The 26916-nt window shown below is 47.4% G+C and overlaps 3 protein-coding genes across 4 annotated transcripts; 2 read left to right on the top strand and 1 right to left on the bottom strand.

Annotated features, from left to right (window-relative positions):
- The first annotated feature begins 2271 nt into the window (after positions 1-2271).
- Positions 2272-3429, top strand: cUnh15orf48 (chromosome Un C15orf48 homolog). Its single transcript, XM_079874844.1, has 5 exons — positions 2272-2407; positions 2541-2607; positions 2698-2786; positions 3050-3110; positions 3262-3429. Exons 2-5 carry the CDS (start codon positions 2566-2568, stop codon positions 3328-3330), a joined length of 261 nt encoding a protein of 86 aa, XP_079730970.1. The 5' UTR covers positions 2272-2407; positions 2541-2565; the 3' UTR covers positions 3331-3429.
- Positions 3430-5111: 1682 nt separating this feature from the next.
- Positions 5112-17826, bottom strand: slc30a4 (solute carrier family 30 member 4). The gene is made up of 8 exons (XM_079873685.1): positions 17714-17826; positions 16745-17149; positions 16516-16662; positions 14563-14716; positions 11832-12051; positions 11586-11691; positions 9818-9952; positions 5112-6634 (listed from the first exon to the last, which is right to left on the bottom strand). Exons 2-8 carry the CDS (start codon positions 17100-17102, stop codon positions 6480-6482), a joined length of 1275 nt encoding a protein of 424 aa, XP_079729811.1. The 5' UTR covers positions 17103-17149; positions 17714-17826; the 3' UTR covers positions 5112-6479.
- A 545-nt stretch (positions 17827-18371) lies between these two features.
- bloc1s6 (biogenesis of lysosomal organelles complex-1, subunit 6, pallidin) lies at positions 18372-24811 on the top strand. 2 transcript variants are annotated; one of them, XM_079874316.1, is made up of 6 exons: positions 18372-18537; positions 19143-19206; positions 19581-19704; positions 23800-23887; positions 23953-24039; positions 24669-24811. In XM_079874316.1, the coding sequence occupies exons 2-6, from the start codon at positions 19161-19163 to the stop codon at positions 24795-24797; spliced, it is 474 nt and encodes a 157-aa protein (XP_079730442.1). In that variant the 5' UTR covers positions 18372-18537; positions 19143-19160; the 3' UTR covers positions 24798-24811. The 2 variants fall into 2 exon arrangements, with proteins under 2 accessions (XP_079730442.1, XP_079730443.1); XM_079874317.1 differs by having other exon boundaries at positions 18374-18537; positions 19322-19704.
- The last annotated feature ends 2105 nt before the right edge of the window (positions 24812-26916 follow it).

The following is a 26916-nucleotide window of genomic DNA, read 5'->3' as shown; positions in this document are numbered from 1 at the left end:
ACTACTCAACCTCACAGCACACTACTCGCAGCACACTACTCAACCTCACAGCACACTACTCACAGCACACTACTCAACCTCACAGCACACTACTCAACCTCACAACACACTACCCAACCTCACAGCACACTACTCAACCTCACAGCACACTACCCAACCTCACAGCACACTACCCAACCTCACAGCACACTACCCAACCTCACAGCACACTACTCAACCTCACAACACACTACCCAACCTCACAGCACACTACTCAACCTCACAGCACACTACCCAACCTCACAGCACACTACTCACAGCACACTACTCAACCTCACAGCACACTACTCACAGCACACTACTCAACCTCACAGCACACTACTCAACCTCACAGCACACTACTCAACCTCACAGCACACTACTCAACCTCACAGCACACTACTCACAGCACACTACTCAACCTCACAGCACACTACTCAACCTCACAACACACTACTCACAGCACACTACTCAACCTCACAGCACACTACCCAACCTCACAGCACACTACTCAACCTCACAGCACACTACCCAACCTCACAGCACACTACTCACAGCACACTACTCAACCTCACAGCACACTACTCACAGCACACTACTCACAGCACACTACTCAACCTCACAGCACACTACTCGCAGCACACTACTCAACCTCACAGCACACTACTCACAGCACACTACTCAACCTCACAGCACACTACTCAACCTCACAACACACTACCCAACCTCACAGCACACTACTCAACCTCACAGCACACTACCCAACCTCACAGCACACTACCCAACCTCACAGCACACTACTCAACCTCACAGCACACTACTCACAGCACACTACTCAACCTCACAGCACACTACTCACAGCACACTACTCAACCTCACAGCACACTACTCAACCTCACAGCACACTACTCAACATGACAAGAGCTTGGAGAAGGAGTTGTGTAGCTCCGATAGGATGAGCCTGATCCTCCTGGTGTTGTTTAGGGCAAATCTGCAGGACCGGCAGTTCTAGCAATGTGCTCTGTGAAGCGGTCCCAGCACTGAGCCCTGAGGCACTCCAGTAGCTAGATGATAACAGCGATGGGATAAACCATGTTTCTGAATGACAGATCTAGTGATGACATGTAGATGGAGAAGAGAAGCGGTTCCAGCACTGAGCCCTGGGGCACTCCAGTAGCTAGATGATAACAGTGATGGGGTAAACCATGTTTCTGAATGACAGATCTAGTGATGACATGTAGATGGAGAAGAGAAGTGGTCCCAGCACTGAGCCCTGAGGCACTCCAGTAGCTGGATGATAACAGTGATGGGATAAACCATGTTTCTGAATGACAGACACTAGTGATGACATGTAGATGGAGAAGAGAAGCGGTCCCAGCACTGAGCCCTGAGGCACTCCAGTAGCTAGATGATAACAGTGATGGGATAAACCATGTTTCTGAATGACAGATCAAGTGATGACATGTAGATGGAGAAGAGAAGCGGTCCCAGCACTGAGCCCTGAGGCACTCCAGTAGCTAGATGATAACAGCGATGGGATAAACCATGTTTCTGAATGACAGATCTAGTGATGACATGTAGATGGAGAAGAGAAGCGGTCCCAGCACTGAGCCCTGAGGCACTCCAGTAGCTAGATGATAACAGTGATGGGATAAACCATGTTTCTGAATGACAGATCTAGTGATGACATGTAGATGGAGAAGAGAAGCGGTCCCAGCACTGAGCCCTGAGGCACTCCAGTAGCTAGATGATAACAGCGATGGGATAAACCATGTTTCTGAATGACAGATCTAGTGATGACATGTAGATGGAGAAGAGAAGCGGTCCCAGCACTGAGCCCTGAGGCACTCCAGTAGCTAGATGTTGGTCTTAGACACCTCACCCCTCCACGACACCCTGAAGGACCTGCTGAAAGGGAAGACCTGAACCATTGGAGTGCTGTTTCTGAGATGCCCTTTTCATTTATATACATGTTTATATTATTTACATTTGAACAAAAAAAAAAAAAATCATTAATCCCCAACGACAAAGGTTATCTCTTCTTTACTCCTTTGCCCATGCTTTTACTAAGGGGCCATCCTGGTCATTTATAAGGAGGTGAGCAACAGTTGATTGACCCCTTGAAGGTGCAGTGGAGTGTAAGTGGAGAAGACTTCACTTTGAAGCAGGGATCCTCAGACATCCTTTTCATCTCATATTTGTGACTGTGAGGCAGATTGTCTTTGTCTCCAGCAGAGGGCGCTCGTCAGTTTCAGTATGAAGGTGAAGTGCGTGAAGAGGATGGGTGTGTGTGTGTGTGTGTGTGTACGTGCCATCAAACACATCTCTTTTGTGTTTATATGAACAATACAGTCAGAATGATGCTGCATTTACTACACAACTTCAGAAGGTCAGTTCACTCTCAACATCTGTCTCTTCTTCATCATCATTGATGTTTGGTTTCTATTTGTTCATCTGTGACTCTCAAACTCTCATTGAAACACTGAATAGAAAATAATAATTTTGGATATTGTTTTCTTTAGGAAGCCTCGTTGTAGCAGGTGAAAGATGTCTGGAGGGTTTTTTCAAATGCTCAAGAAAAGGAAGGAGGTGAGGAAGACTTATCATCATCATCATCATCATCTGGAATATTTTAATAATAATAACTGTTTCACTTATTCTTTTCTGGAATTTTTCTAGTTAATTCCTTTGATTGGGATTGTTGGTTGTGCCGCGCTCGGAGCAGCAACAGCCTCCGTTTACTTCTTACTGACCAAACCGGACGTCATGTGAGAAACTTTATCTTTATTATAGATTTATTAAATTCATGAACACGGTTAATAATAAACATTGTTATCAGTCTATCTATATAAAGTGCTTCCTGTATGCTTTATTGTTACTAGTTACTGTGGAGAAGTTCTGTTGGTTTCTAGCAAAATGAAAGTTTTTAATGTATGATAATATGATGATTATGAGGGATGTCTGATCCTTTAATATTCAACATATAATGTTGTAAAAGCTGTACAGTGATAACATTACTTGACTTTTATAGTTTAAACAAGGCAAGTAACCCAGAGCCATGGGAGACACTAGATCCGTCAAAACCACAGAAGGTAAACGCCTAATAAACTCTTCATCGACCCGGACTGACGGGTTATGCTCATGTTAATTTTTTAATATAATAGCAGGAGCTCAAACTGCGTTTCGATTCCCAGTGAATGCGTGAACTGATCATATTAATGAACAGATTCTGTTTTCTTTCAGCTGATGACGATTAACCAGCAGTGGAAACCAGTGGAGGAGCTGGAGCTGGTGAAGAAACTGACCAGATGATCTGCTCTCCTTCTCTCCTCTGATTTACTTCTATATTCTCAGGACTCTGTTTGCATTTTGCACTGTCAAAATCACTTAAAACTTGAATAAATTGACGACAAAAATGAAAGAGAAAGTGTCTGTCTTTCTGACGAGAAGGATTGAACTTTGCTGATGAATTCATGCAATTAGCCTTTAATCCGTTCAGCTTGCGTTCATATCTCTCACAGTCACTGTTTCCTTCAGCCGGAACAACAAGAGAATAAATCAAACCTGTCGGCGATTACACTGACTAACTAAAGAGGAAACTAACCCTCCCTGCTTCCGTCCTCATGCCAGAGAAACAAGCGTTCATCTCTGACCTGAAGATCCTGTTTCATTTGCAGGCCAGATCATTACAGAGAGGCTCCATGTGTGTGTGTGTGTGTGTGTCATGAACGTGTTGTTATACCAGAAACTCCCTGCATCATCATGAACATTCCCATCAGCCCACATTCTCCAGCCACACGCCGGAGCCTGTTTATGTCTGGTTGCACAAGAATGAATTCTAGTTAGAACGAGTCTCTCTCTCTCTCTGTGTGTGTGTGTGTGTGTGTGTGTGTGTGTACGTGACTCCGTGTTCTGTGCGGATGTCGCCCGTCATGTGACCAGGAAGTGTTTGACACCACAACTGAACACTTGACTGATGCGTCATGTCCTTAAATGTCCCATCAAGATTAATGTATAAGGGAAAGTGTTTTAATGCGCTGTATAAACTTGCAATTATGAGTTTATATCTCAGAAATCTGACTTTTTCATCTTAATTGTGAGATATAAACTCACAATTAAAGTGCCCCTTTTATGCTTTGTCAGATATGGCCTTTCATGCAGTGTGTAATAAAGCTGTAAAAGATCAGTTCAGATAAACTGACTTATTGTTTACCAAAAGAAAGAATAGATTCTGAACTGAAACGAGTCGTCAGTAATTCAGACTCACTTCCTGCTGAATCTGCATAGGTTTGTAACTAATCAGCATAACGCCAGCCTGTGGTCTTGATTGGCTGAGCAGCGTCTCTTAGCTCCGCCCTCAAACACTGTAGTGTATCTGAGACTGGAAGAGTTTGGCTCGTGTTGTTCGTGTGGAGAAGACGCTGTTTTCTGAGATTGATACGGTAAAACCCACGCCATCGTTACTGTTCGCATCACTGTGATCAAGAGCTGAGATTCAGATATGATAATGAGCTTCTGACCAATCACAGCAGAGCAGCTCTCAGAGAGGCGGGGCTTAGAGAGACTGAATCATAGATGGAAGCGTTTCAGAGAAAGAGCTGAAGCTGCAGTGGAGATTATGAGGAAATTAATGTGTTTTTGAGCTTGGATGAATGTGAACCTGTTGTAGGAGACGCCAAAACAACATTAGGAGCCTTTAAAATAGCAGAATAGAGCACTTTAAACATTGTATTGTGACTTTATTCCATGGCAGAAACACGCTTCCATGGTTATTAGTGATTTGTTCAGTGACTAAAATCATCAGAACACTTAAACCCCGTGTGACTCCATCATGTCCTGGAGTGAAACTGGATTTACACTTGAGAAACTCTTTGTCCGTCACTTTCCATAAAGATCATTCACACATCTATTCCTAAGAGACTGCAGCACATCATCAAATCACAACACAACCCCAGAGGAGACCCACACACACCTCAAAGACACTCAGCAGTCGTTTGTTCGCAACCAGCAGACAAAAACATGGAAGATGAATGATGCGCAAACATCCTAAACCTGAAGCCCGTGATTCAGAGAGAACTCAAATAAAAACCGAATGCAGACATTAAAAAATTATTTATTTCAAGTTATCAAGCGCGTCAGTGTAACTCCATCATCCTCAGACACACAACCAACAAATACTGCAAACATAGAGAAAACCATCCAAAGCCTGACCATCTGTTTCAGAAAACAACAAACAAAACAAAACCATAAAAAATAATAAAAAAGGCATATCGGCCAAATACTGATGAGAGGCACTGATAGTTAAATTATAATAAATCTGCATCTTGAGGGAAAAATAAATCAAATAAAAAGATAAAAGGGAGATTGTGTCGCTCTGAGTTTGTGAACGGATCATGTAGGCACACAAACATCAGCAGGAAATGATTACAAATGTCTAAAATATACTAAACTAATGAGTGTGTAACAGAGATGATGTGAAACTACTGTCTGTCCTGTCAAACTACGATTGTCTGTTGATTGATGAAGTCAAATATTTCATGTTTTGCATTGATGAGACACTGAGCGCGTGCGGAGCGTTTGGGTTATTTCAGTGCTGTCAGAATATGAATCTCATGAAAAGCTGTTCAGGTCATTTTTTACCCCAAAAGTCTAAATGAAAAACATTAAAGTCTCTTTTGCATTTTTAGCACCCCACCAAATTCAGTGTGAAAAAATAAATATATTCTTTAAATTGTGAAGTTGTATACATCACATATGTTGCACTGCCTTTAATTTATGCTAATTTTAATAACATTACAGTAATGAGACATAAATCCAAAGTCATTACATTAATGCAATTTTTTTTTTTTTGTTGCAACATGACCATGATAATTCAAAAGGAAAACATGCTTAACTGTGATTAAAAGTTGCACAAAAAAATCCAGGCTTCATCCTGTTCATGCAAAACAAAAAAAAGCTTGTTTTGTCTTGTAATGTTGTGGTTTAATCTGAGCCGTTCTCATGAGATTCACTCCAGAACACACAGACACACACACACAAATAAAAGCGGGTCCTAAAACACACCTTTCTCCTGTGAGCACGTCTGTATTAAAGGTTTATCAAAATGAGGTCAATTTTCATTATAGAAAAGCTAGACAATCATTAAAACCCTGCTGGGTCGACACGTCAGTTTACCCGTCTCTCTCTCCTCGTGTGTGTGTGTGTGTGTGTGTGTGTGTGTGTGTGTGTGTGTGTGTGTGTGTGTGTGTGTGTGTGTGTGTGTGTGTGTGTGTGTCAGCGAAAGAGAGAGGCAGTGTGTGCAGGACTGTGGCGCCCCCTGTCTCTCTCTCTCTCCTTGTGTGTGTGTGTGTGTGTGTGTGTGTGTGTGTGTGTGTGTGTGTGTGTGTCAGCGAGAGAGAGGCAGTGTGTGCAGGACTGTGGTGTCTCGTCTCTCTCTCTTCTCGTGTGTTTGTGTGTGTGTGTCAGCGAGAGAGAGAGAGGCAGTTTGTGCAGGACTGTGGCGTCTCTTGTCTCTGCGTCTGTAGTTGAACCGTACAGTGTGTTACGCCGTGTGACGTCATCAGCAGGCGCCGTGCGTTCGACTGCACTTCCTCCCAGTTACCCACATTCCCCGGCACTAGACACACAACACAGGCAGATGTAAAACCATTAGTCCAGTATCAGGGCGCCAGAAAACCTGTGCCTGTGACGCTTCATGATCTGAATGTGCTGGAACTCACAGAGCCGCAGGTGTGGTGTGGGTGTGGGTGTGGTGTGGGTGTGGTGTGATGTGGGTGTGATGTGGGTGTGGTGTGATGTGGATGTGGGTGTGATGTGGGTGTGGATGTGATGTGGGTGTGGGTGTGATGTGGGTGTGGATGTGATGTGGGTGTGGGTGTGGTGTGGTGTGTGTGTGGGTGTGGGTGTGATGTGGGTGTGGGTGTGGGTGTGGTGTGTGTGTGGGTGTGGGTGTGATGTGGGTGTGGGTGTGGGTGTGGTGTGTGTGTGGGTGTGGGTGTGATGTGGGTGTGGATGTGGGTGTGGGTGTGATGTGGATGTGGGTGTGATGTGGGTGTGATGTGGGTGTGGTGTGGGTGTGATGTGGGTGTGATGTGGGTGTGATGTGGATGTGGGTGTGGTGTGGTGTGTGTGTGGGTGTGGGTGTGATGTGGGTGTGGATGTGGGTGTGGCGTGGGTGTGATGTGGGTGTGATGTGGGTGTGATGTGGGTGTGATGTGGGTGTGGTGTGGGTGTGATGTGGGTGTGATGTGGGTGTGATGTGGATGTGGGTGTGGTGTGGTGTGTGTGTGGGTGTGGGTGTGATGTGGGTGTGGATGTGGGTGTGGCGTGGGTGTGATGTGGGTGTGGTGTGGGTGTGATGTGGGTGTGATGTGGATGTGGGTGTGATGTGGGTGTGATGTGGGTGTGATGTGGATGTGGGTGTGGTGTGGTGTGTGTGTGGGTGTGGGTGTGATGTGGGTGTGGATGTGGGTGTGGCGTGGGTGTGATGTGGGTGTGGGTGTGGTGTGGGTGTGATGTGGGTGTGATGTGGATGTGGGTGTGATGTGGGTGTGGGTGTGGGTGTGGGTGTGATGTGGGTGTGGCGTGGGTGTGATGTGGGTGTGGGTGTGGATGTGGGTGTGGTGTGGGTGTGATGTGGGTGTGATGTGGATGTGGGTGTGATGTGGGTGTGATGTGGGTGTGATGTGGATGTGGGTGTGATGTGGGTGTGGGTGTGGGTGTGGTGTGATGTGGATGTGGGTGTGGTGTGGGTGTGGGTGTGGGTGTGATGTGGGTGTGGGTGTGATGTGGGTGTGGATGTGGGTGTGGGTGTGGTGTGGGTGTGGATGTGGATGTGGGTGTGGTGTGGGTGTGGATGTGGGTGTGGGTGTGGGTGTGGGTCTGGGTGTGGTGTGGGTGTGGATGTGGATGTGGATGTGGGTGTGGTGTGGGTGTGGGTGTGGATGTGGGTGTGGGTGTGGGTGTGGTGTGGTGTGGTGTGTGTGTGGGTGTGGGTGTGGATGTGGATGTGGGTGTGTTGTGGGTGAGGGTGTGGATGTGGATGTGGGTGTGTTGTGGGTGTGGTGTGGGTGTGGATGTGGGTGTGGGTGTGGTGTGGTGTGTGTGTGTGTGGGTGTGATGTGGGTGTGGGTGTGGGTGTGGATGTGGATGTGGGTGTGTTGTGGGTGTGGGTGAGGGTGTGGGTCTGGGTGTGGTGTGGGTGTGGGTGTGGATGTGGGTGTGGGTGTGGTGTGGGTGTGGGGTGGTGTGGTGTGGTGTGGTGAGGGTGTGGTGTGGTGAGGGTGTGGGTGTGGGTGTGGTGTGGGTGTGGATGTGGGTGTGGATGTGGGTGTGGGTGTGGGTGTGATGTGGGTGTGGTGTGGGTGTGGTGTGGGTCTGGGTGTGGTGTGGGTCTGGGTCTGGGTGTGGGTCTGGGTCTGGGTGTGGGTGTGGGTGTGGGTGTGGGTGTGGGTCTGGGTGTGGGTCTGGGTGTGGGTCTGGGTCTGGGTGTGGGTGTGGGTCTGGGTGTGGGTGTGGGTCTGGGTGTGGGTGTGGGGTGGTGTGGGTGTGGTGTGGTGAGGGTGTGGGTGTGGGTGTGGTGTGGTGTGGATGTGGAGTGGGTGTGGGTGTGGTGTGGTGTGGATGTGGAGTGGGTGTGGGTGGTGTGTGGTGTGTGGTGTGTGTGTGTGGGTGTGGTGTGGTGTGGTGTGGGTGTGGGGGTGTGTGTGTGTGTGTGGTGTGGTGTGGTGTGGGTGTGGGTGTGGTGTGTGTGTGTGGTGTGTGGTGTGGTGTGGGTGTGGTGTGGTGTGGTGTGGGTGTGGTGTGGTGTGGGTGTGGGTGTGGTGTGGTGTGGGTGTGGTGTGGTGTGGGTGTGGGTGTGTGTGTGTGTGTGTGTGTGTGGATGTGGAGTGGGTGTGGGTGTGGTGTGGTGTGTGGTGTGTGTGTGTGGGTGTGGGTGTGGTGTGGGTGTGTGTGTGGGTGTGGATGTGGTGTGGTGTGGTGTGGGGTGGTGTGGTGTGGGTGTGGGTGTGGTGTGGTGTGGGTGTGGGTGTGGTGTGGGTGTGGTGTGGTGTGGTGTGGGTGTGGGTGTGGTGTGGGTGTGGGTGTGGTGTGGGTGTGGTGTGGTGTGGGTGTGGTGTGGTGTGGGTGTGGGTGTGGTGTGGGTGTGGGTGTGGGTGTGGTGTGGTGTGGTGTGGTGTGGTGTGGTGTGGTGTGGGTGTGGGTGTGGTGTGGGTGTGGGTGTGGTGTGGGTGTGGGTGTGGTGTGGTGTGGGTGTGGTGTGGGGTGGTGTGGTGTGGGTGTGGGTGTGGTGTGGGTGTGGGTGTGGTGTGGGTGTGGGTGTGGTGTGGTGTGGTGTGGTGTGGGTGTGGGTGTGGGTGTGGGTGTGGGGTGGTGTGGTGTGGGTGTGGGTGTGGTGTGGGTGTGGGTGTGGGTGTGGTGTGGGTGTGGGTGTGGTGTGGTGTGGGTGTGGGTGTGGTGTGGTGTGGTGTGGGTGTGGGTGTGGTGTGGGTGTGGGTGTGGGTGTGGTGTGGGTGTGGTGTGGTGTGGGTGTGGGTGTGGTGTGGTGTGGGTGTGGTGTGGTGTGGTGTGGTGTGGGTGTGGGTGTGGGTGTGGTGTGGGTGTGGGTGTGGGTGTGGTGTGGGTGTGGGTGTGGGTGTGGTGTGGTGTGGTGTGGTGTGGGTGTGTGTGTGGGTGTGGATGTGGTGTGGTGTGGGTGTGGGTGTGGGTGTGGTGTGGTGTGGTGTGGGTGTGGTGTGGTGTGGTGTGGGTGTGGGTGTGGGTGTGGGTGTGGTGTGGTGTGGTGTGTTGTGTATCTCACCGAGCCTCAGGTGTACAATAGCAGCGGTTTTGTCGGCTGTTAGAGCCCAGAGCTTCAGCTCCTCCACACACTCCACATGCTGCAGCTTCAGCAGATCCGCACGCATATCACACACATCCACATGACGAGGCACTCCTGCACACACAACACACACGTCAGACAGACAGACAGACAGACAGACAGACAGATAGATAGATAGATAGATAGATAGATAGATAGATAGATAGATAGATAGATAGATAGATAGATAGATAGATAGATAGATAGATAGATAGATAGACAGACAGACAGACAGACAGACAGACAGACAGACAGATAAATAGATAGATAGGTAGATAGACAGACAGACAGACAGAGACAGATATATAGATAGATAGACAGATAGATAGACAGATAGACAGATAGATAGACAGACAGACAGATAGAAAGATAGATAGATAGATAGATAGACAGACAGATAGATAGATAGACAGATAGATAGACAGATAGACAGATAGACAGATAGACAGATAGATAGACAGATAGATAGACAGATAGAAAGATAGATAGACAGACAGATAGACAGATAGATAGATAGATAGATAGATAGATAGATAGATAGACAGACAGATAGATAGATAGACAGATAGACAGACAGACAGATAGACAGATAGATAGATAGTCAGACAGATAGATAGATAGACAGATAGATAGATAGATAGACAGATAGACATACAGATAGATAGACAGATAGATATATAGATAGACAGACAGAGAGACAGATAGATAGACAGACAGATAGATAAACAGACAGATATATATATAGATAGACAGACAGACAGACAGAGAGACAGACAGATAGATAGATAGACAGATAGATAGATAGACAGATAGATAGATAGATAGATAGATAGACAGACAGATAGATAGATAGATAGACAGATAGACAGACAGACAGATAGATAGATAGACAGACAGATAGATAGATAGACAGATAGATAGATAGATAGACAGATAGACATACAGATAGATAGACAGATAGATATATAGATAGACAGACAGAGAGACAGATAGATAGACAGACAGATAGATAAACAGACAGATATATATATAGATAGACAGACAGACAGACAGAGAGACAGACAGATAGATAGATAGACAGATAGATAGATAGACAGATAGATAGATAGATAGATAGATAGATAGATAGATAGACAGACAGATAGATATATAGATAGACAGACAGAGAGACAGATAGATAGACAGACAGATAGATAGACAGACAGATATATATATAGATAGACAGACAGACAGACAGACAGACAGATAGATAGATAGATAGATAGATACATATATATATATAGACAGACAGACAGACAGACAGACAGATAGACAGACAGACAGATAGATAGATAGATAGACAGATAGATAGACAGACAGACAGATAGATAGATAGATAGACAGACAGATAGATAGATAGATAGATAGATAGACAGACAGACAGATAGATAGATAGACAGACAGATAGATAGATAGATAGATAGATAGATAGACAGATAGACATACAGATAGATAGATAGACAGACAGATAGATATATAGATAGACAGAGAGACAGATAGATAGACAGACAGATAGATAGGCAGACAGATATATATATAGATAGACAGACAGACAGACAGAGAGACAGACAGATAGATAGATAGATAGACAGATAGATAGACAGATAGATAGATAGATAGATAGATAGATAGATAGATAGATAGATAGATAGATAGATAGGTGTCTCACCCTCCAGTAGAATGATGCCGGTGTCTCTGATGATGTGGAATGTGCTGAACAGCACCAGCACTGAGAACAGGTACGTACAGATGGGATCTGCCAGCTTATACTCCGGCTAACACACACACACACACACACACGTCTGTCATCAGCTGCAGGGTTATTGTGTTATTATCATCATAAAGTAATAAATAAAAAAATGTACAGTGCCAGAGAATCAGCTCAACTTCCTGTTACAGTGACTGAAACTCGTACCTTGAACCTGACGATGTAGGCCGCGATGAGAACACCGACACTCTGAGCCAGATCTCCCAGCGCGTGGATGAAGGCGGCCCGCACCGCCAGACTCCCGTGACCCTGCTGACCCCGTGACCCCTGACCCCGGCCCGGGGACCCGTGAGAGTGCCCGTGGCCGTGAGAGTGGCCGTGGCCGTGGGAATGAAGATGACCAGACTGATTGAGGAGGAAGCCCATCCTACACACACACACACACACACACACACACACACAGGCTAGATTATTGTAATGCTCTACTGGGTGGTTGCCCTGCACGCTTAATAAACAAACTACAGCTGGTCCAAAACGCAGCCGCTCGAGTTCTTACCAGAACCAGGAAGTATGACCATATTAGCCCGGTTCTGTCAACACTGCACTGGCTCCCTATTAAACATCGCATACATTTTAAAATATTGCTGATTACTTACAAAGCACTAAATGGTTTAGCTCCGCAGTGCTTGAGCGAGCTCTTAACGCATTATACTCCTTCACGTCTATTGCGATCTCAAAACTCCGGCCAGTTGATAATACCTAGAATATCTAAATCGACTGCAGGCGGTAGATCCTTCTCCTATTTAGCACCAAAACTCTTACCCCTGATTTCCACCAACTGCGGAACGACTGCGGATCGGCTCCGTGCTCCGCTGTCCTTCAATACCCACCAGGTCCGGAGTTGTTGTGGAACGGCTGCAGCCATAACTAACAGCTGAAGTCACGAGGACCCACAAGATCTCGTGAATTCACGCATGATTGCACGATATAAGTGCTGAATTGCTGGAGAGCTCTCCGGCATCCGTCAAAAGTAGAAGCTCTGCGTATCTGCTCCGGAGGGCTGCGGATCGCCGGAGTCGGAATGCAGCCATTCCGCAGTCAGTGAAAATACACACATTGACTTTAATGGAAACCTATTGACTCCGCCGCCGTTCCGGAGCGGATCCGCAGCCGTTCCGCAGTTGGTGGAAATCAGGGGTTAGGCTGCATAGATTAGGTCAGCCGGAACCGGGAACACTCGGGAACACCCGAGGTTTACCGCAGTCCGCCGGATCCAGGCCGTATCCAGATCTGATGAAGGACCTGCGCCTGGACACACTCACACACACTCACTCTCACACTCACACTCACTCACACTCACTCACACTCACTCACACTCACTCACACTCACTCACACTCACTCACACTCACTCACACTCACACTCACTCTCACACTCACACTCACTCACACTCACTCACACTCACACTCACTCACACTCACACTCACTCTCACTCACACTCACACTCTCACTCTCACTCACACTCACACTCACACTCACACTCACTCACACTCACACTCACTCACACTCACTCACACTCACACTCACACTCACACTCACTCACACTCACACTCACTCACACTCACTCACACTCACACTCACTCACACTCACACTCACTCACACTCACTCACTCACTCACACTCACTCACACTCACTCACACTCACTCACACTCACTCACACTCACACTCACTCACACTCACACTCACTCACACTCACTCACACTCACTCACACTCACTCACTCTCACTCTCACTCTCACTCACTCACACTCACTCACACTCACACTCACTCACACTCACTCACACTCACTCACTCACACTCACACTCACTCACACTCACACTCACTCACACTCACACTCACTCACACTCACTCACACACACTCACACACACTCACACTCACACTCACACTCTCACACTCACTCACACTCACACTCACTCACACTCACTCACTCTCACTCTCACTCACACTCACTCACACTCACACTCACACTCACACTCACTCACACTCACACTCACTCACACACACTCACTCACACTCACACTCACACTCACTCACACTCACTCACACTCACTCACACTCACTCACACTCACTCACACTCACACTCACACTCACACTCACACTCACACTCACACTCACTCACACTCACTCACACTCACTCACACTCACTCACACTCACTCACACACACTCACACTCACACTCACACTCACTCACACACACTCACTCACACTCACTCACACACACTCACACACACTCACACACACTCACACACACTCACACTCACACTCACACTCACTCACACTCACTCACACTCACTCACACTCACACACACAAACACAGCAGCTCCTCTTGGACTTTTAACCTGAACAAAAGTGGTTTACGAACCTCAGCCATAAAGTCACATGAGTTGAACAGATAGTAAAGCCTCAGATGAGCAGGAGACTTTGAGCAGTAAAGATGACAGTAAAGACAAAGATCCTTCATGATGACACACTAATTCATCTTAACCTGCAGACATGGACTAAGACTCGGCTCTCTGTGGCACTAATGAAGCTCACGCTACATTAGCATCTGATGTCTGGATGATGTTTCCGTCTCCATCTAGTTTGCACTACATACATGTTTACAGAGTTCATGTGTAAATGTTAAAATTAAAATGTTTTTGACCACAGAAACACATCTAACCTTTGAGAAGAGGAAGCTCAGCACACGTTCTTCTATCTGAGAGTATGGGTATGAGTGTGTGTGTGAGAGTATGTGTGAGTGTGTGTGAGTGTGAGTGTGTGAGTGTGAGTGTGTGTGTGAGTGAGTTTGAATGAATGAGTGAGTGAGTGTGAGTCAGTGTGTGTGAGCATATGTGTGTGTGTGTGTGTGTGTGTGTGTGTGTTTCAGACTCACAGCAGGTTGACGGCGACTCCCACCGCTGCAGTGATCAGCATCACGTCTCCGTCGATGGTGAAGTCCTGATGAATCGTTCTCTGAGCGGCTTCGTTCAACAGCACACCCGTCAGAATATAGATCAGCAACACACTAATACCTGCAGACAACACCTCTGAACACACACACACACACACACCGTGAGACGCATTTCACACCAGCAAGATGGAAGAGACACACTAGGGCTTTTCACACTGCGCTTAATTTTAGCATGAAAGGGAAGTTACACTCGTCTTTTGTCCTCTATAGTGTTGTGTATCCGAGTGAAACGTTTCTGGATGGTTTCGATTGGAGTGAAGAAGAGAATTGTTAAAGTATGAGTAATGTGAACGAGAATCGAGATAACCCAGGGTTTAGATTGACCCAGGGGTTAGACTAGCCTGACCCAGGGTTTAGAGTGACCCAGGGTTTAGAGTGACCCAGGGTTTAGAGTGACCCAGGGTTTAGAGTGACCCAGGGTTTTAGAATAGACTGACCCAGGGTTTAGAGTGACCCAGGGTTTAGAGTGACCCAGGGGTTAGAGTGACCCTGCTTTTAGAATAGACTGACCCAGGGATTAGAATAGACTGACCCTGGTTTTAGAATAGACTGACCCAGGGTTTAGAGTCACCCAGGGTTTAGAGTGACCCAGGGTTTAGAGTGACCCAGGGTTTTAGAATAGACTGACCCAGGGTTTAGAGTGACCCAGGGTTTAGAGTGACCCAGGGGTTAGAGTGACCCTGCTTTTAGAATAGACTGACCCAGGGATTAGAATAGACTGACCCTGGTTTTAGAATAGACTGACCCAGGGTTTAGAGTGACCCAGGGTTTAGAGTGACCCAGGGGTTAGAGTGACCCTGCTTTTAGAATAGACTGACCCAGGGATTAGAATAGACTGACCCTGGTTTTAGAATAGACTGACCCAGGGTTTAGAGTGACCCAGGGGTTAGAGTGACCCAGGGGTTAGAATAGACTGACTCAGGGATTAGAATAGACTGACCCTGGTTTTAGAATAGACTGACCCAGGGTTTAGAGTGACCCTGGTTTTAGAATAGACTGACCCAGGGTTTAGAATAGACTGACCCAGGGTTTAGAGTGACCCAGGGTTTAGAGTAGAATGAGCCAGGGTTTAGAGTAGAATGAGCCAGGGTTTAGAGTAGAATGACCCAGGGTTTAGAGTAGAGTGACCCAGGGTTTAGAGTGACCCAGGGTTTAGAATAGACTGACCCAGGGTTTAGAATAGACTGATCCAGGGTTTAGAGTGACCCAGGGTTTAGAGTAGAATGAGCCAGGGTTTAGAGTAGAATGACCCAGGGTTTAGAGTAGAGTGACCCAGGGTTTAGAATAGACTGACCCAGGGTTTAGAATAGACTGATCCAGGGTTTAGAGTGACCCAGGGTTTAGAGTAGAATGAGCCAGGGTTTAGAGTAGAATGACCCAGGGTTTAGAGTAGAGTGACCCAGGGTTTAGAGTGACCCAGGGTTTAGAGTGACCCTGGTTTTAGAATAGAGTGACCCAGGGTTTAGAGTGACCCTGGTTTTAGAATAGACTGACCCAGGGTTTAGAGTGACCCTGGTTTTAGAATAGACTGACCCAGGGTTTAGAATAGACTGATCCAGGGTTTAGAGTGACCCAGGGTTTAGAGTAGAATGAGCCAGGGTTTAGAGTAGAATGACCCAGGGTTTAGAGTAGAGTGACCCAGGGTTTAGAGTGACCCAGGGTTTAGAGTGACCCTGGTTTTAGAATAGAGTGACCCAGGGTTTAGAGTGACCCTGGTTTTAGAATAGACTGACCCAGGGTTTAGACTGATCCAGGGTTTAGAATAGAGTGACCCTGGGTTTAGAATAGACTGACCTAGGGTTTAAAATGACCCAGGGTTAACTAGCTGAAGTGTGAAAAGCCTGAATGAGCCGGTGTACAGAGAGGAGGACGCACCGAGCCGATGGAGGCCGAAGGTGAATCTGTGCGTCGGTGGTTTAGCCGAGAGCCAGAGCGCCAGCAGAGACACGACGATCCCGATCAGATCCGTCAGCATGTGCAGCGCATCCGTCATGATGGCCAGACTGTTGGCCATGTACCCACCTGAAAGACAAACCCAGTGACAGGAGCGGGCGACACACACACACACACACACACACACACGCACACACTCCCCGACGCTCACCTATCAGCTCGCCCACCATGAACAGGAAGTAGAGCAGAGCGGCGAAGCCCAGTTTCCTCATGATCCTCCGGCGCCGGTCGCTCTCCCGACTCTTTCGGCACCCGTCACACGGCTCCGGCACCAGACCCGACGAGGAGCCCAGGAGCGAGTCGTCATCGTCCAACACTCGCGTGACCGTCGACCCGTTAGCCGCCGGGAACTCGTCCGCCTCTCCCGACACCACTACCTTCAGCTGGCTGAACCGGGGCGTCTCGTCGTCCTCCAGATCCTCGGAGAAGTCGAAGGCGGCGTCGCTGAGGTGCCAGTCCTCCGGCTCGCGGCGAAACGCCGACCTCACGCGGCCCATCAGGCCCGACATCTGAGCGAATCTCTGAAGCTGTCTCGCGGGTCGAAGCGCCAGGCTACCTGCAACACAGCAGCTCAGGTCAACTTCACCAACACACAACAGCAAACATCATCAAATACAGACTCGGTCAAATAACGCAACTCTAAGACACAAGAGTCACTATTGAGCTCCACTCAGTTCAGTGCTGTTGATTCGATTCAATTCAATTCACATTTATTTGTAAAGCGCTTTTCACAATACACATCATTTCAAAGCAGCTTTACAGAAAATACAAGAGTCCACATTATAATTTAGACAGATCTGTTATCAGAGGTGACTGTCTTAAGTTATGCGTTTTAGAATCGCAGTTAGCGAAAAATGTATTAATTTAAACAATGTAATAATTTAAGGCAGAAACAATGAGCTCATTGAAGCAATGAATACTCGTTTGTTAACAAATTATTATGACATTTAGAAAAAATGTAGCATTGACTTCAGAGACAATGATGCACAGTTCGTCAGATATGAAACGCTAAAGGACAGTTTGTCTAGTGTGTTCATCAGTGTTTCGGCGCGTTCATGTGTTTCAGGAGGACTGAATGTCAACGAACACACACTGAAAACATCATTACAAGAGTACAAACCTTCCTAAACTCTGCCGTTCGCTGGTTCCGTCCATTGCGGTGTGAGTTTGGGGAAATCTCTTGAGTGTGTGAGTAAGTGTGTGTGTGTCTGTGTGTGTGTGAGAGAGAGTGTTTAATGTTAGCGCGTCCACTCTGCGCGCGTTCCAGCTCTACTGCAGCGCGCGCACATTCAAAGTTCACATTCACGTGCAAAATTAACATGTAATTATATTATATTCACTGTTGTATTTGTATGTGTGTATCAAGAAAAAATCCTTGTGTTCAAGGTTACTTAGCAATAAAGCTATTTCTGATTATATTATATTATATTATATTATATTATATTATATTATATTATATTATATTATATTATATAGTCCGCTGCTGTATGAGAACTGAGCTGACGGTGACATCATTTTTGCAGAACTACTTTATAGATTAAATTAACTAATTTAATAATTGATGATCTTTCATTTGATATTTGATCAAATACATCATTTTCCAGTTTATCACTGTAAAGCTGCTTTCAAACAATCTGTATTGTACAAAGCGCTATAGAAATAAAGGTGGCTTGACTCCGGTACAATCGTTCCGCCAATCGGAGGCGTCGCTCAGCGGCACGTGATTAAAGGCGGAAGTGCTCTCAGAGTGGCAGCGCGTCGCGTTGTGACCATAGACCGTGAACAGTCTCTGGGTCACATGAGCTTCGGTCACATGATGTTTGTGAGCCGCTCCTGGAAGCGTTTTCACTATCACATCAGGTTTGCTGACCGCCATTAAATACACAAGATAAAAGAAGAATCACTTTCATCTGCCGGGAATTCAGGAATGATGCGCTCGAGAGGGTTCGTGTTCAGACAGATGTGATCAGTGACGTACACACGATTACTGTGGTTCAGGAATCTGACTCTCTCTCTCTCTCTCTCTCTCTCTCTCTCTCTCTCTCTCTCTCTCTCTCTCTCTCTCTCTCTCTCTCTCTCTCTCTCTCTCTCTCTCTCTCTCTCTCTCTCTCTCTCTCTCTCTCTGTGTGTGTGTGTGTGTGTGTGTGTGTGTGTGTGTGTGTGTGTGTGTGTGTGTCTGTGTCTGTGTCTGTGTCTGTGTGTGTCTGTGTGTGTGTGTGTGTGTGTGTGTGTGTGTGTCTGTGTGTCTGTGTCTGTGTCTGTGTCTGTGTGTGTGTGTGTGTCTGTGTCTGTCTGTCTGTCTGTCTGTGTGTGTGTGTGTGTGTATACGTGTGGCTATACGTGTGTGTGTGTGTGTGTGTGTGTGTCTCTGTCTGTGTCTGTGTGTGATGATGTGTGTGATGATGTGTGTGTATGTTTGTGTGCGTGTGTGCGTATATGTATATGTATATGTATATGTGTGTGTGTGTGTGTCTGTGTGTGCGTGTGTGTGTGTGTGTGTGTGTGTGTGTGTGTGTGTGTGTGTGTGTGTGTGTGTATTTGTGTTTCAGGGGCTGCTGGTGACTGTGATGATGATGATGGACAGACCGCAGGAGGAAAGCGAGCAGGACACAGGTGACACACACACACACACACACTTTTTTTTCAAATATCACATTCATAAATGCTAGTCTACTAATAAAAACCTAGTTTTATGGTTATGTTGATGTGTGTGTGTGTGTGTTTGCAGTGTGTGTCGTGATGGAGGACGTTGATGTGTGTGTGTGTTTGCAGTGTGTGTGTGTGTGTTTGCAGTGTGTGTCGTGATGGAGGACGTTGATGTGTGTGTGTGTGTGTTTGCAGTGTGTGTCGTGATGGAGGATGTTCATGTTGATGTGTGTGTGTGTGTGTGTTTGCAGTGTGTGTGTGTGTGTTTGCAGTGTGTGTGTGTGTGTGTTTGCAGTGTGTGTCGTGATGGAGGATGTTGATATGTGTGTGTGTGTTTGCAGTGTGTGTCGTGATGGAGGACGTGGTGTGTGTAGATGAGCACACGATCCAGAGACTGACTGAAGGATTCCTGTCTCACTATCAGCCGGAGCTCAACGCCTCCAAGCAAACCCTGCAGGAACTCACGTATGATCACATATAACACACGACTCACGCGTGTGCTAACACTGTCCACGCGTGTGCTGAATGTAACACGTGTGTGCTAACACTGACGATCTGCTGAATGTAACACGCGTGTGCTAACACTGACGATCTGCTGCATGTAACACGTGTGTGCTAACACTGACGATCCGCTGAATGTAACACGCGTGTGCTAACACTGACGATCTGCTGAATGTAACACGCGTGTGCTAACACTGACGATCTGCTGAATGTAACACGCGTGTGCCAACACTGACGATCCGCTGAATGTAACACGCGTGTGCTAACACTGACGATCCGCTGAATGTAACACGCGTGTGCTAACACTGACGATCCGCTGAATGTAACACGCGTGTGCCAACACTGACGATCCGCTGAATGTAACACGCGTGTGCTAACACTGACGATCCGCTGCATGTACACGCGTGTGCTAACACTGACGATCTGCTGCATGTAACACGCGTGTGCTAACACTGACGATCTGCTGCATGTAACACGCGTGTGCTAACACTGACGATCTGCTGCATGTAACACGCGTGTGCCAACACTGACGATCCGCTGAATGTAACACGCGTGTGCTAACACTGACGATCTGCTGCATGTAACACGCGTGTGCTAACACTGACGATCTGCTGAATGTAACACGCGTGTGCTAACACTGACGATCTGCTGCATGTAACACGCGTGTGCTAACACTGACGATCCGCTGAATGTAACACGCGTGTGCCAACACTGACGATCTGCTGCATGTAACACGCGTGTGCTAACACTGACGATCTGCTGAATGTAACACGCGTGTGCCAACACTGACGATCCGCTGAATGTAACACGCGTGTGCTAACACTGACGATCCGCTGAATGTAACACGCGTGTGCTAACACTGACGATCTGCTGAATGTAACACGCGTGTGCCAACACTGACGATCTGCTGCATGTAACACGCGTGTGCCAACACTGACGATCCGCTGAATGTAACACGCGTGTGCTAACACTGACGATCCGCTGAATGTAACACGCGTGTGCTAACACTGACGATCCGCTGAATGTAACACGCGTGTGCCAACACTGACGATCCGCTGAATGTAACACGCGTGTGCTAACACTGACGATCCGCTGCATGTACACGCGTGTGCTAACACTGACGATCTGCTGCATGTAACACGCGTGTGCTAACACTGACGATCTGCTGCATGTAACACGCGTGTGCTAACACTGACGATCTGCTGCATGTAACACGCGTGTGCCAACACTGACGATCCGCTGAATGTAACACGCGTGTGCTAACACTGACGATCTGCTGCATGTAACACGCGTGTGCTAACACTGACGATCCGCTGAATGTAACACGCGTGTGCTAACACTGACGATCTGCTGCATGTAACACGCGTGTGCTAACACTGACGATCCGCTGAATGTAACACGCGTGTGCCAACACTGACGATCTGCTGCATGTAACACGCGTGTGCTAACACTGACGATCTGCTGAATGTAACACGTGTGTGCTAACACTGACGATCCGCTGAATGTAACACGCGTGTGCTAACACTGACGATCTGCTGAATGTAACACGCGTGTGCTAACACTGACGATCCGCTGAATGTAACACGCGTGTGCTAACACTGACGATCCGCTGAATGTAACACGCGTGTGCTAACACTGACGATCCGCTGAATGTAACACGCGTGTGCTAACACTGACGATCTGCTGCATGTAACACGCGTGTGCTAACACTGACGATCCGCTGAATGTAACACGCGTGTGCTAACACTGACGATCCGCTGAATGTAACACGCGTGTGCTAACACTGACGATCTGCTGAATGTAACACGCGTGTGCTAACACTGACGATCCTCTGAATGTAACACGCGTGTGCCAACACTGACGATCTGCTGAATGTAACACGTGTGTGCTAACACTGACGATCTGCTGCATGTAACACGCGTGTGCCAACACTGACGATCTGCTGCATGTAACACGCGTGTGCCAACACTGACGATCTGCTGAATGTAACACGTGTGTGCTAACACTGACGATCTGCTGCATGTAACACGCGTGTGCCAACACTGACGATCTGCTGCATGTACACGCGTGTGCTAACACTGACGATCCGCTGCATGTACACGCGTGTGCTAACACTGACGATCTGCTGCATGTAACACGCGTGTGCTAACACTGACGATCTGCTGCATGTAACACGTGTGTGCTAACACTGACGATCTGCTGCATGTAACACGTGTGTGCTAACACTGACGATCCGCTGAATGTAACACGCGTGTGCTAACACTGACGATCTGCTGAATGTAACACGTGTGTGCTAACACTGACGATCCGCTGCATGTACACGCGTGTGCTAACACTGACGATCTGCTGCATGTAACACGCGTGTGCTAACACTGACGATCTGCTGCATGTAACACGCGTGTGCTAACACTGACGATCCGCTGAATGTAACACGCGTGTGCTAACACTGACGATCTGCTGCATGTAACACGCGTGTGCCAACACTGACGATCTGCTGAATGTAACACGCGTGTGCTAACACTGACGATCTGCTGAATGTAACACGCGTGTGCTAACACTGACGATCCGCTGCATGTACACGCGTGTGCTAACACTGACGATCTGCTGCATGTAACACGCGTGTGCTAACACTGACGATCCGCTGAATGTAACACGCGTGTGCTAACACTGACGATCTGCTGCATGTAACACGCGTGTGCCAACACTGACGATCTGCTGAATGTAACACGCGTGTGCTAACACTGACGATCTGCTGCATGTAACACGCGTGTGCTAACACTGACGATCCGCTGAATGTAACACGCGTGTGCTAACACTGACGATCCGCTGCATGTAACACGCGTGTGCATGTAACACGCGTGTGCTAACACTGACGATCTGCTGAATGTAACACGCGTGTGCTAACACTGACGATCCGCTGAATGTAACACGCGTGTGCTAACACTGACGATCTGCTGCATGTAACACGCGTGTGCTAACACTGACGATCCGCTGAATGTAACACGCGTGTGCTAACACTGACGATCTGCTGCATGTAACACGCGTGTGCTAACACTGACGATCTGCTGAATGTAACACGCGTGTGCTAACACTGACGATCTGCTGCATGTAACACGCGTGTGCTAACACTGACGATCTGCTGCATGTAACACGCGTGTGCTAACACTGACGATCTGCTGAATGTAACACGCGTGTGCTAACACTGACGATCCGCTGAATGTAACACGCGTGTGCTAACACTGACGATTTGCTGAATGTAACACGCGTGTGCTAACACTGACAATCCGCTGAATGTAACACGCGTGTGCTAACACTGACGATCCGCTGAATGTAACACGCGTGTGCTAACACTGACGATCCGCTGAATGTAACACGCGTGTGCTAACACTGACGATCCGCTGAATGTAACACGCGTGTGCTAACACTGACGATCTGCTGCATGTAACACGCGTGTGCTAACACTGACGATCCGCTGAATGTAACACGCGTGTGCTAACACTGACGATCTGCTGCATGTAACACGCGTGTGCATGTAACACGCGTGTGCTAACACTGACGATCTGCTGAATGTAACACGCGTGTGCTAACACTGACGATCTGCTGCATGTAACACGCGTGTGCTAACACTGACGATCTGCTGCATGTAACACGCGTGTGCTAACACTGACGATCTGCTGAATGTAACACGCGTGTGCTAACACTGACGATCCGCTGAATGTAACACGCGTGTGCTAACACTGACGATTTGCTGAATGTAACACGCGTGTGCTAACACTGACAATCCGCTGAATGTAACACGCGTGTGCTAACACTGACGATCCGCTGAATGTAACACGCGTGTGCTAACACTGACGATCCGCTGAATGTAACACGCGTGTGCTAACACTGACGATCCGCTGCATGTAACACGCGTGTGCTAACACTGACGATCTGCTGCATGTAACACGCGTGTGCTCAGTCAGTGACGTCCATCATTTGATCGACTGCAAAAAAAGACATTTGAGTTCAGAGCACTGCACTCCTGCACTCAAATCATCCTTTATTTGTTCTTACTTCCAGACAAAATCAAGTTATTTTGCTGGATACGCTGGAGCAAGAAGTCACGAAATTCCGCGAGTGCAACGCCATGATTGATCTGAACGCACTGGTGAGTTTTAATCGCGTGGTTTCTCTCGTAGAAACGTCGTCAGACTGACAGCTGATGTGTTTCAGTTCACAGAGGCCAAAGTCTATCACAGCAAACTGGTGAACATTCGCAAAGAAATGATCGTTCTGCACGACAAGACGACCAGACTAAAGGTTTGAGCAGGAGTCTTCTGGAGATTCATGCTTTACTGCTCTTCATGTTATATGAAGCTTGTTTCTGCAGGGGAATAATAACAAAATAATAATTCTCACTATTCTGAATTTTTCCTAGAATTGAGAAATATAAAATCACGATTGTGTGGAAAATTGTGAATTGTGAGGAAAAAGTCAGAATTGCGAGATATAAAATTGCATTTACGAGGAAAAAAGTCAGAATTGTGAGAAAAGATTTTGAATTGTGAGAAAAAAGTCAGAATGGCGAAATATAAACTTGCCTTTACGATAAAAAAGTGTGAATTGCGAGAAAAAAGTCAGAATTGCGAGATATAAACTTGCGTTTACGAGAAAAAAGTCTGAATTGCAAGATATAGAATTGCGTTTACGAGAAAAAAGTCTGAATTGTGAGAAAAGGGTTAGAATTGCAAGAAAAAAGTCTGAATTTCGGGAAAAAAGTCTGAATTAACTACGATTGAAAGAAAAGTCAGGATTCCGAGAGGAAATTCTTTGTTTTCATTTTTATTCCGTGGCAGAAACAAGCTTCCATACTTTACCCTGGGTTAGTATGCTTTGCCGTTTGAGATGGAACGACAGATTAAGAGTGAAGAGTGTATGAATGTGTGCAGAAGCGAGCGCTGAAGCTGCAGCAACACAAGCAGAAGGAAGATCTGGAGCGCGAGCAGCAGCGAGAGAGAGAGCTGGAGCGAGAGAGACGCCTCGTCGCCAAACCCGCCAAACGCTCCGGCGACGCCTGAACCAGCGCCTCACACACACTGAGCTCAGCCCCGCCCACTGCACACAGGCTCTGCCCCGTCACACCCCCGCCCACTGCACACAGGCTCCGCCCCGTCACAGCCCTGCCCACTGCACACAGGCTCTGCCCCTGTCACAGCCCCGCCCACTGCACACAGGCTCTGCCCCTGTCACACCTCTGCCCCTGTCACACCCCTGCCCACTGCACACAGACTCCGCCCCTTGTCACCACCCCGCCCACTGCCCTCAGACTCCGCCCCTGTCACAGCCCCACCCACTGCACACAAATTCCGCCCCTGTCACACCCCCGCCCACTGCACACAGACTCCGCCCCTGTCACTGCCCCACCCTCAGACTCCGCCCCTGTCACAGCCCCACCCACTGCACACAAACTCCGCCCCTGTCACACCCTGCACACAGACTCCGTCCCTTGTCACCGCCCCGCCCACTGCACACAAACTCCGCCCCTGTCACGCCCACTGCACACAGACTCCGCCCCTTGTCACCGCCCCGCCCACTGCACACAGACTCCGCCCCTGTCACCGCCCCGCCCACTGCACACAGACTCCGCCCCTGTCACCGCCCCGCCCACTGCACACAGACTCCGCCCCTTGTCACCGCCCCGCCCACTGCATACAGACTCCGCCCCTGTCACCACCCCGCCCACTGCACACAGACTCCGCCCCTGTCCTCATAATACTGAGAGTAATTTGAGAAACCTCTTAAACGAGTTGGATTCTCTGGGACTAAATGTGATAAAGATGCTCTGGTGACTCTTTATCATCATCATCATCATCATGTGCATTTCTATCCAGATAAATAATAAAACTGTAATGAAAGTGTTGGTGTGCTCGTTTATCAACATCATTTATTACCTTATATGATGCTCTTTTAATGTAAACAAATATGATAGAACTGTAACAATTTACAATAAAGTTTCAGGTAACACTTTACAAGAAGGTTCATTATTGAATATAAGGTTAACATTAGTTAACTACATTAACATGAACTAATAATGAACTGCACTTAGCATTTATTAAAGGGCTGGTTGATTATGATTTGACTTCTCTAACTTTAGTTAGTGTGTAATGTTGCTGTTTGAGCATAAACAACATCTGCAAAGTTCCGACGCTCAAAGTTCAGAGCAAAGGGAGAGATTTGCTTTTACAGAAATCGCTGTTTAAGGACTACAACAAACGGCTGGAAGAGACTACAGCACATTCCTCCCGGGTTAGTGACATCACCAACCCTAGAATTTACATAAACCCCGCCCCCTGGACACGATTTATAGATTATCAACACAAAATATGCTAATCAATGACTAGAAGATAACTACACATCAGCTTCATAAATTCACCAACTAACCATTCAGAAATGTCCTGTTGCTTCTACATGTTGTCACTTCTTCTTGAGTCTCTCCATCATTGACTGACTCCGGTTTGATCATAAAGTCTAAAAGTTTTTGAAATTTTCAGTGCATGTGTGTGTGAGTGCAAGCTGTTGAAGCTCCGCCCCCTGTGCCGGGAGCAGCAGCTCATTTGCATTTAAAGGAAAAGACACACAAACGGTGCAATTTTACTCACCCTCAAAAAGTGATGATTTTAACATGCTATATAAAAATATCTGGGGGGTATTTAGAGCTGAATCTTCACACACACACACACACTCATCAGAGACTTATTTTACATCTTGTGGAAAGGGCATTATACCACCCCTTTAATCTTTGTTAATGTTAATTTCAGCATTTACTAATACATATTAAAATCAAAAGTTGTATCTTTTATGTGACGTTATGTGACGTCATGGTTTGTGTATCTGTTAATATCAGTTAACGCACTAACATGAACAACTATTTTTATCTACTAACATTTTAGTGTTCTTGTTACATACTGTATATTACATGCAACTAACCCTATAATGATTTATATTATTCAGTATTCCAATGTACAATTACGCTGTAACAAAGACACCTTAAAATAATGAGTTACACTTTATGTTACAGTGTAAGTATTTATTTAAGCACTGACTGAGTAATATTAATTAACAACATGTATTTACTACAGGGTTAGGGTTTGGTTGCATGTAATTATGCATAATTTACTGTTATTTTTACTATGGTAA

The sequence above is a fragment of the Squalius cephalus genome, assembly GCF_949319135.1.
Source record: "Squalius cephalus genome assembly, chromosome: 6".
Taxonomy (NCBI): domain Eukaryota; kingdom Metazoa; phylum Chordata; class Actinopteri; order Cypriniformes; family Leuciscidae; genus Squalius; species Squalius cephalus.
Note: the sequence above shows the minus strand (reverse complement) of the source record. Positions and strands in the feature narration are given on the sequence as shown.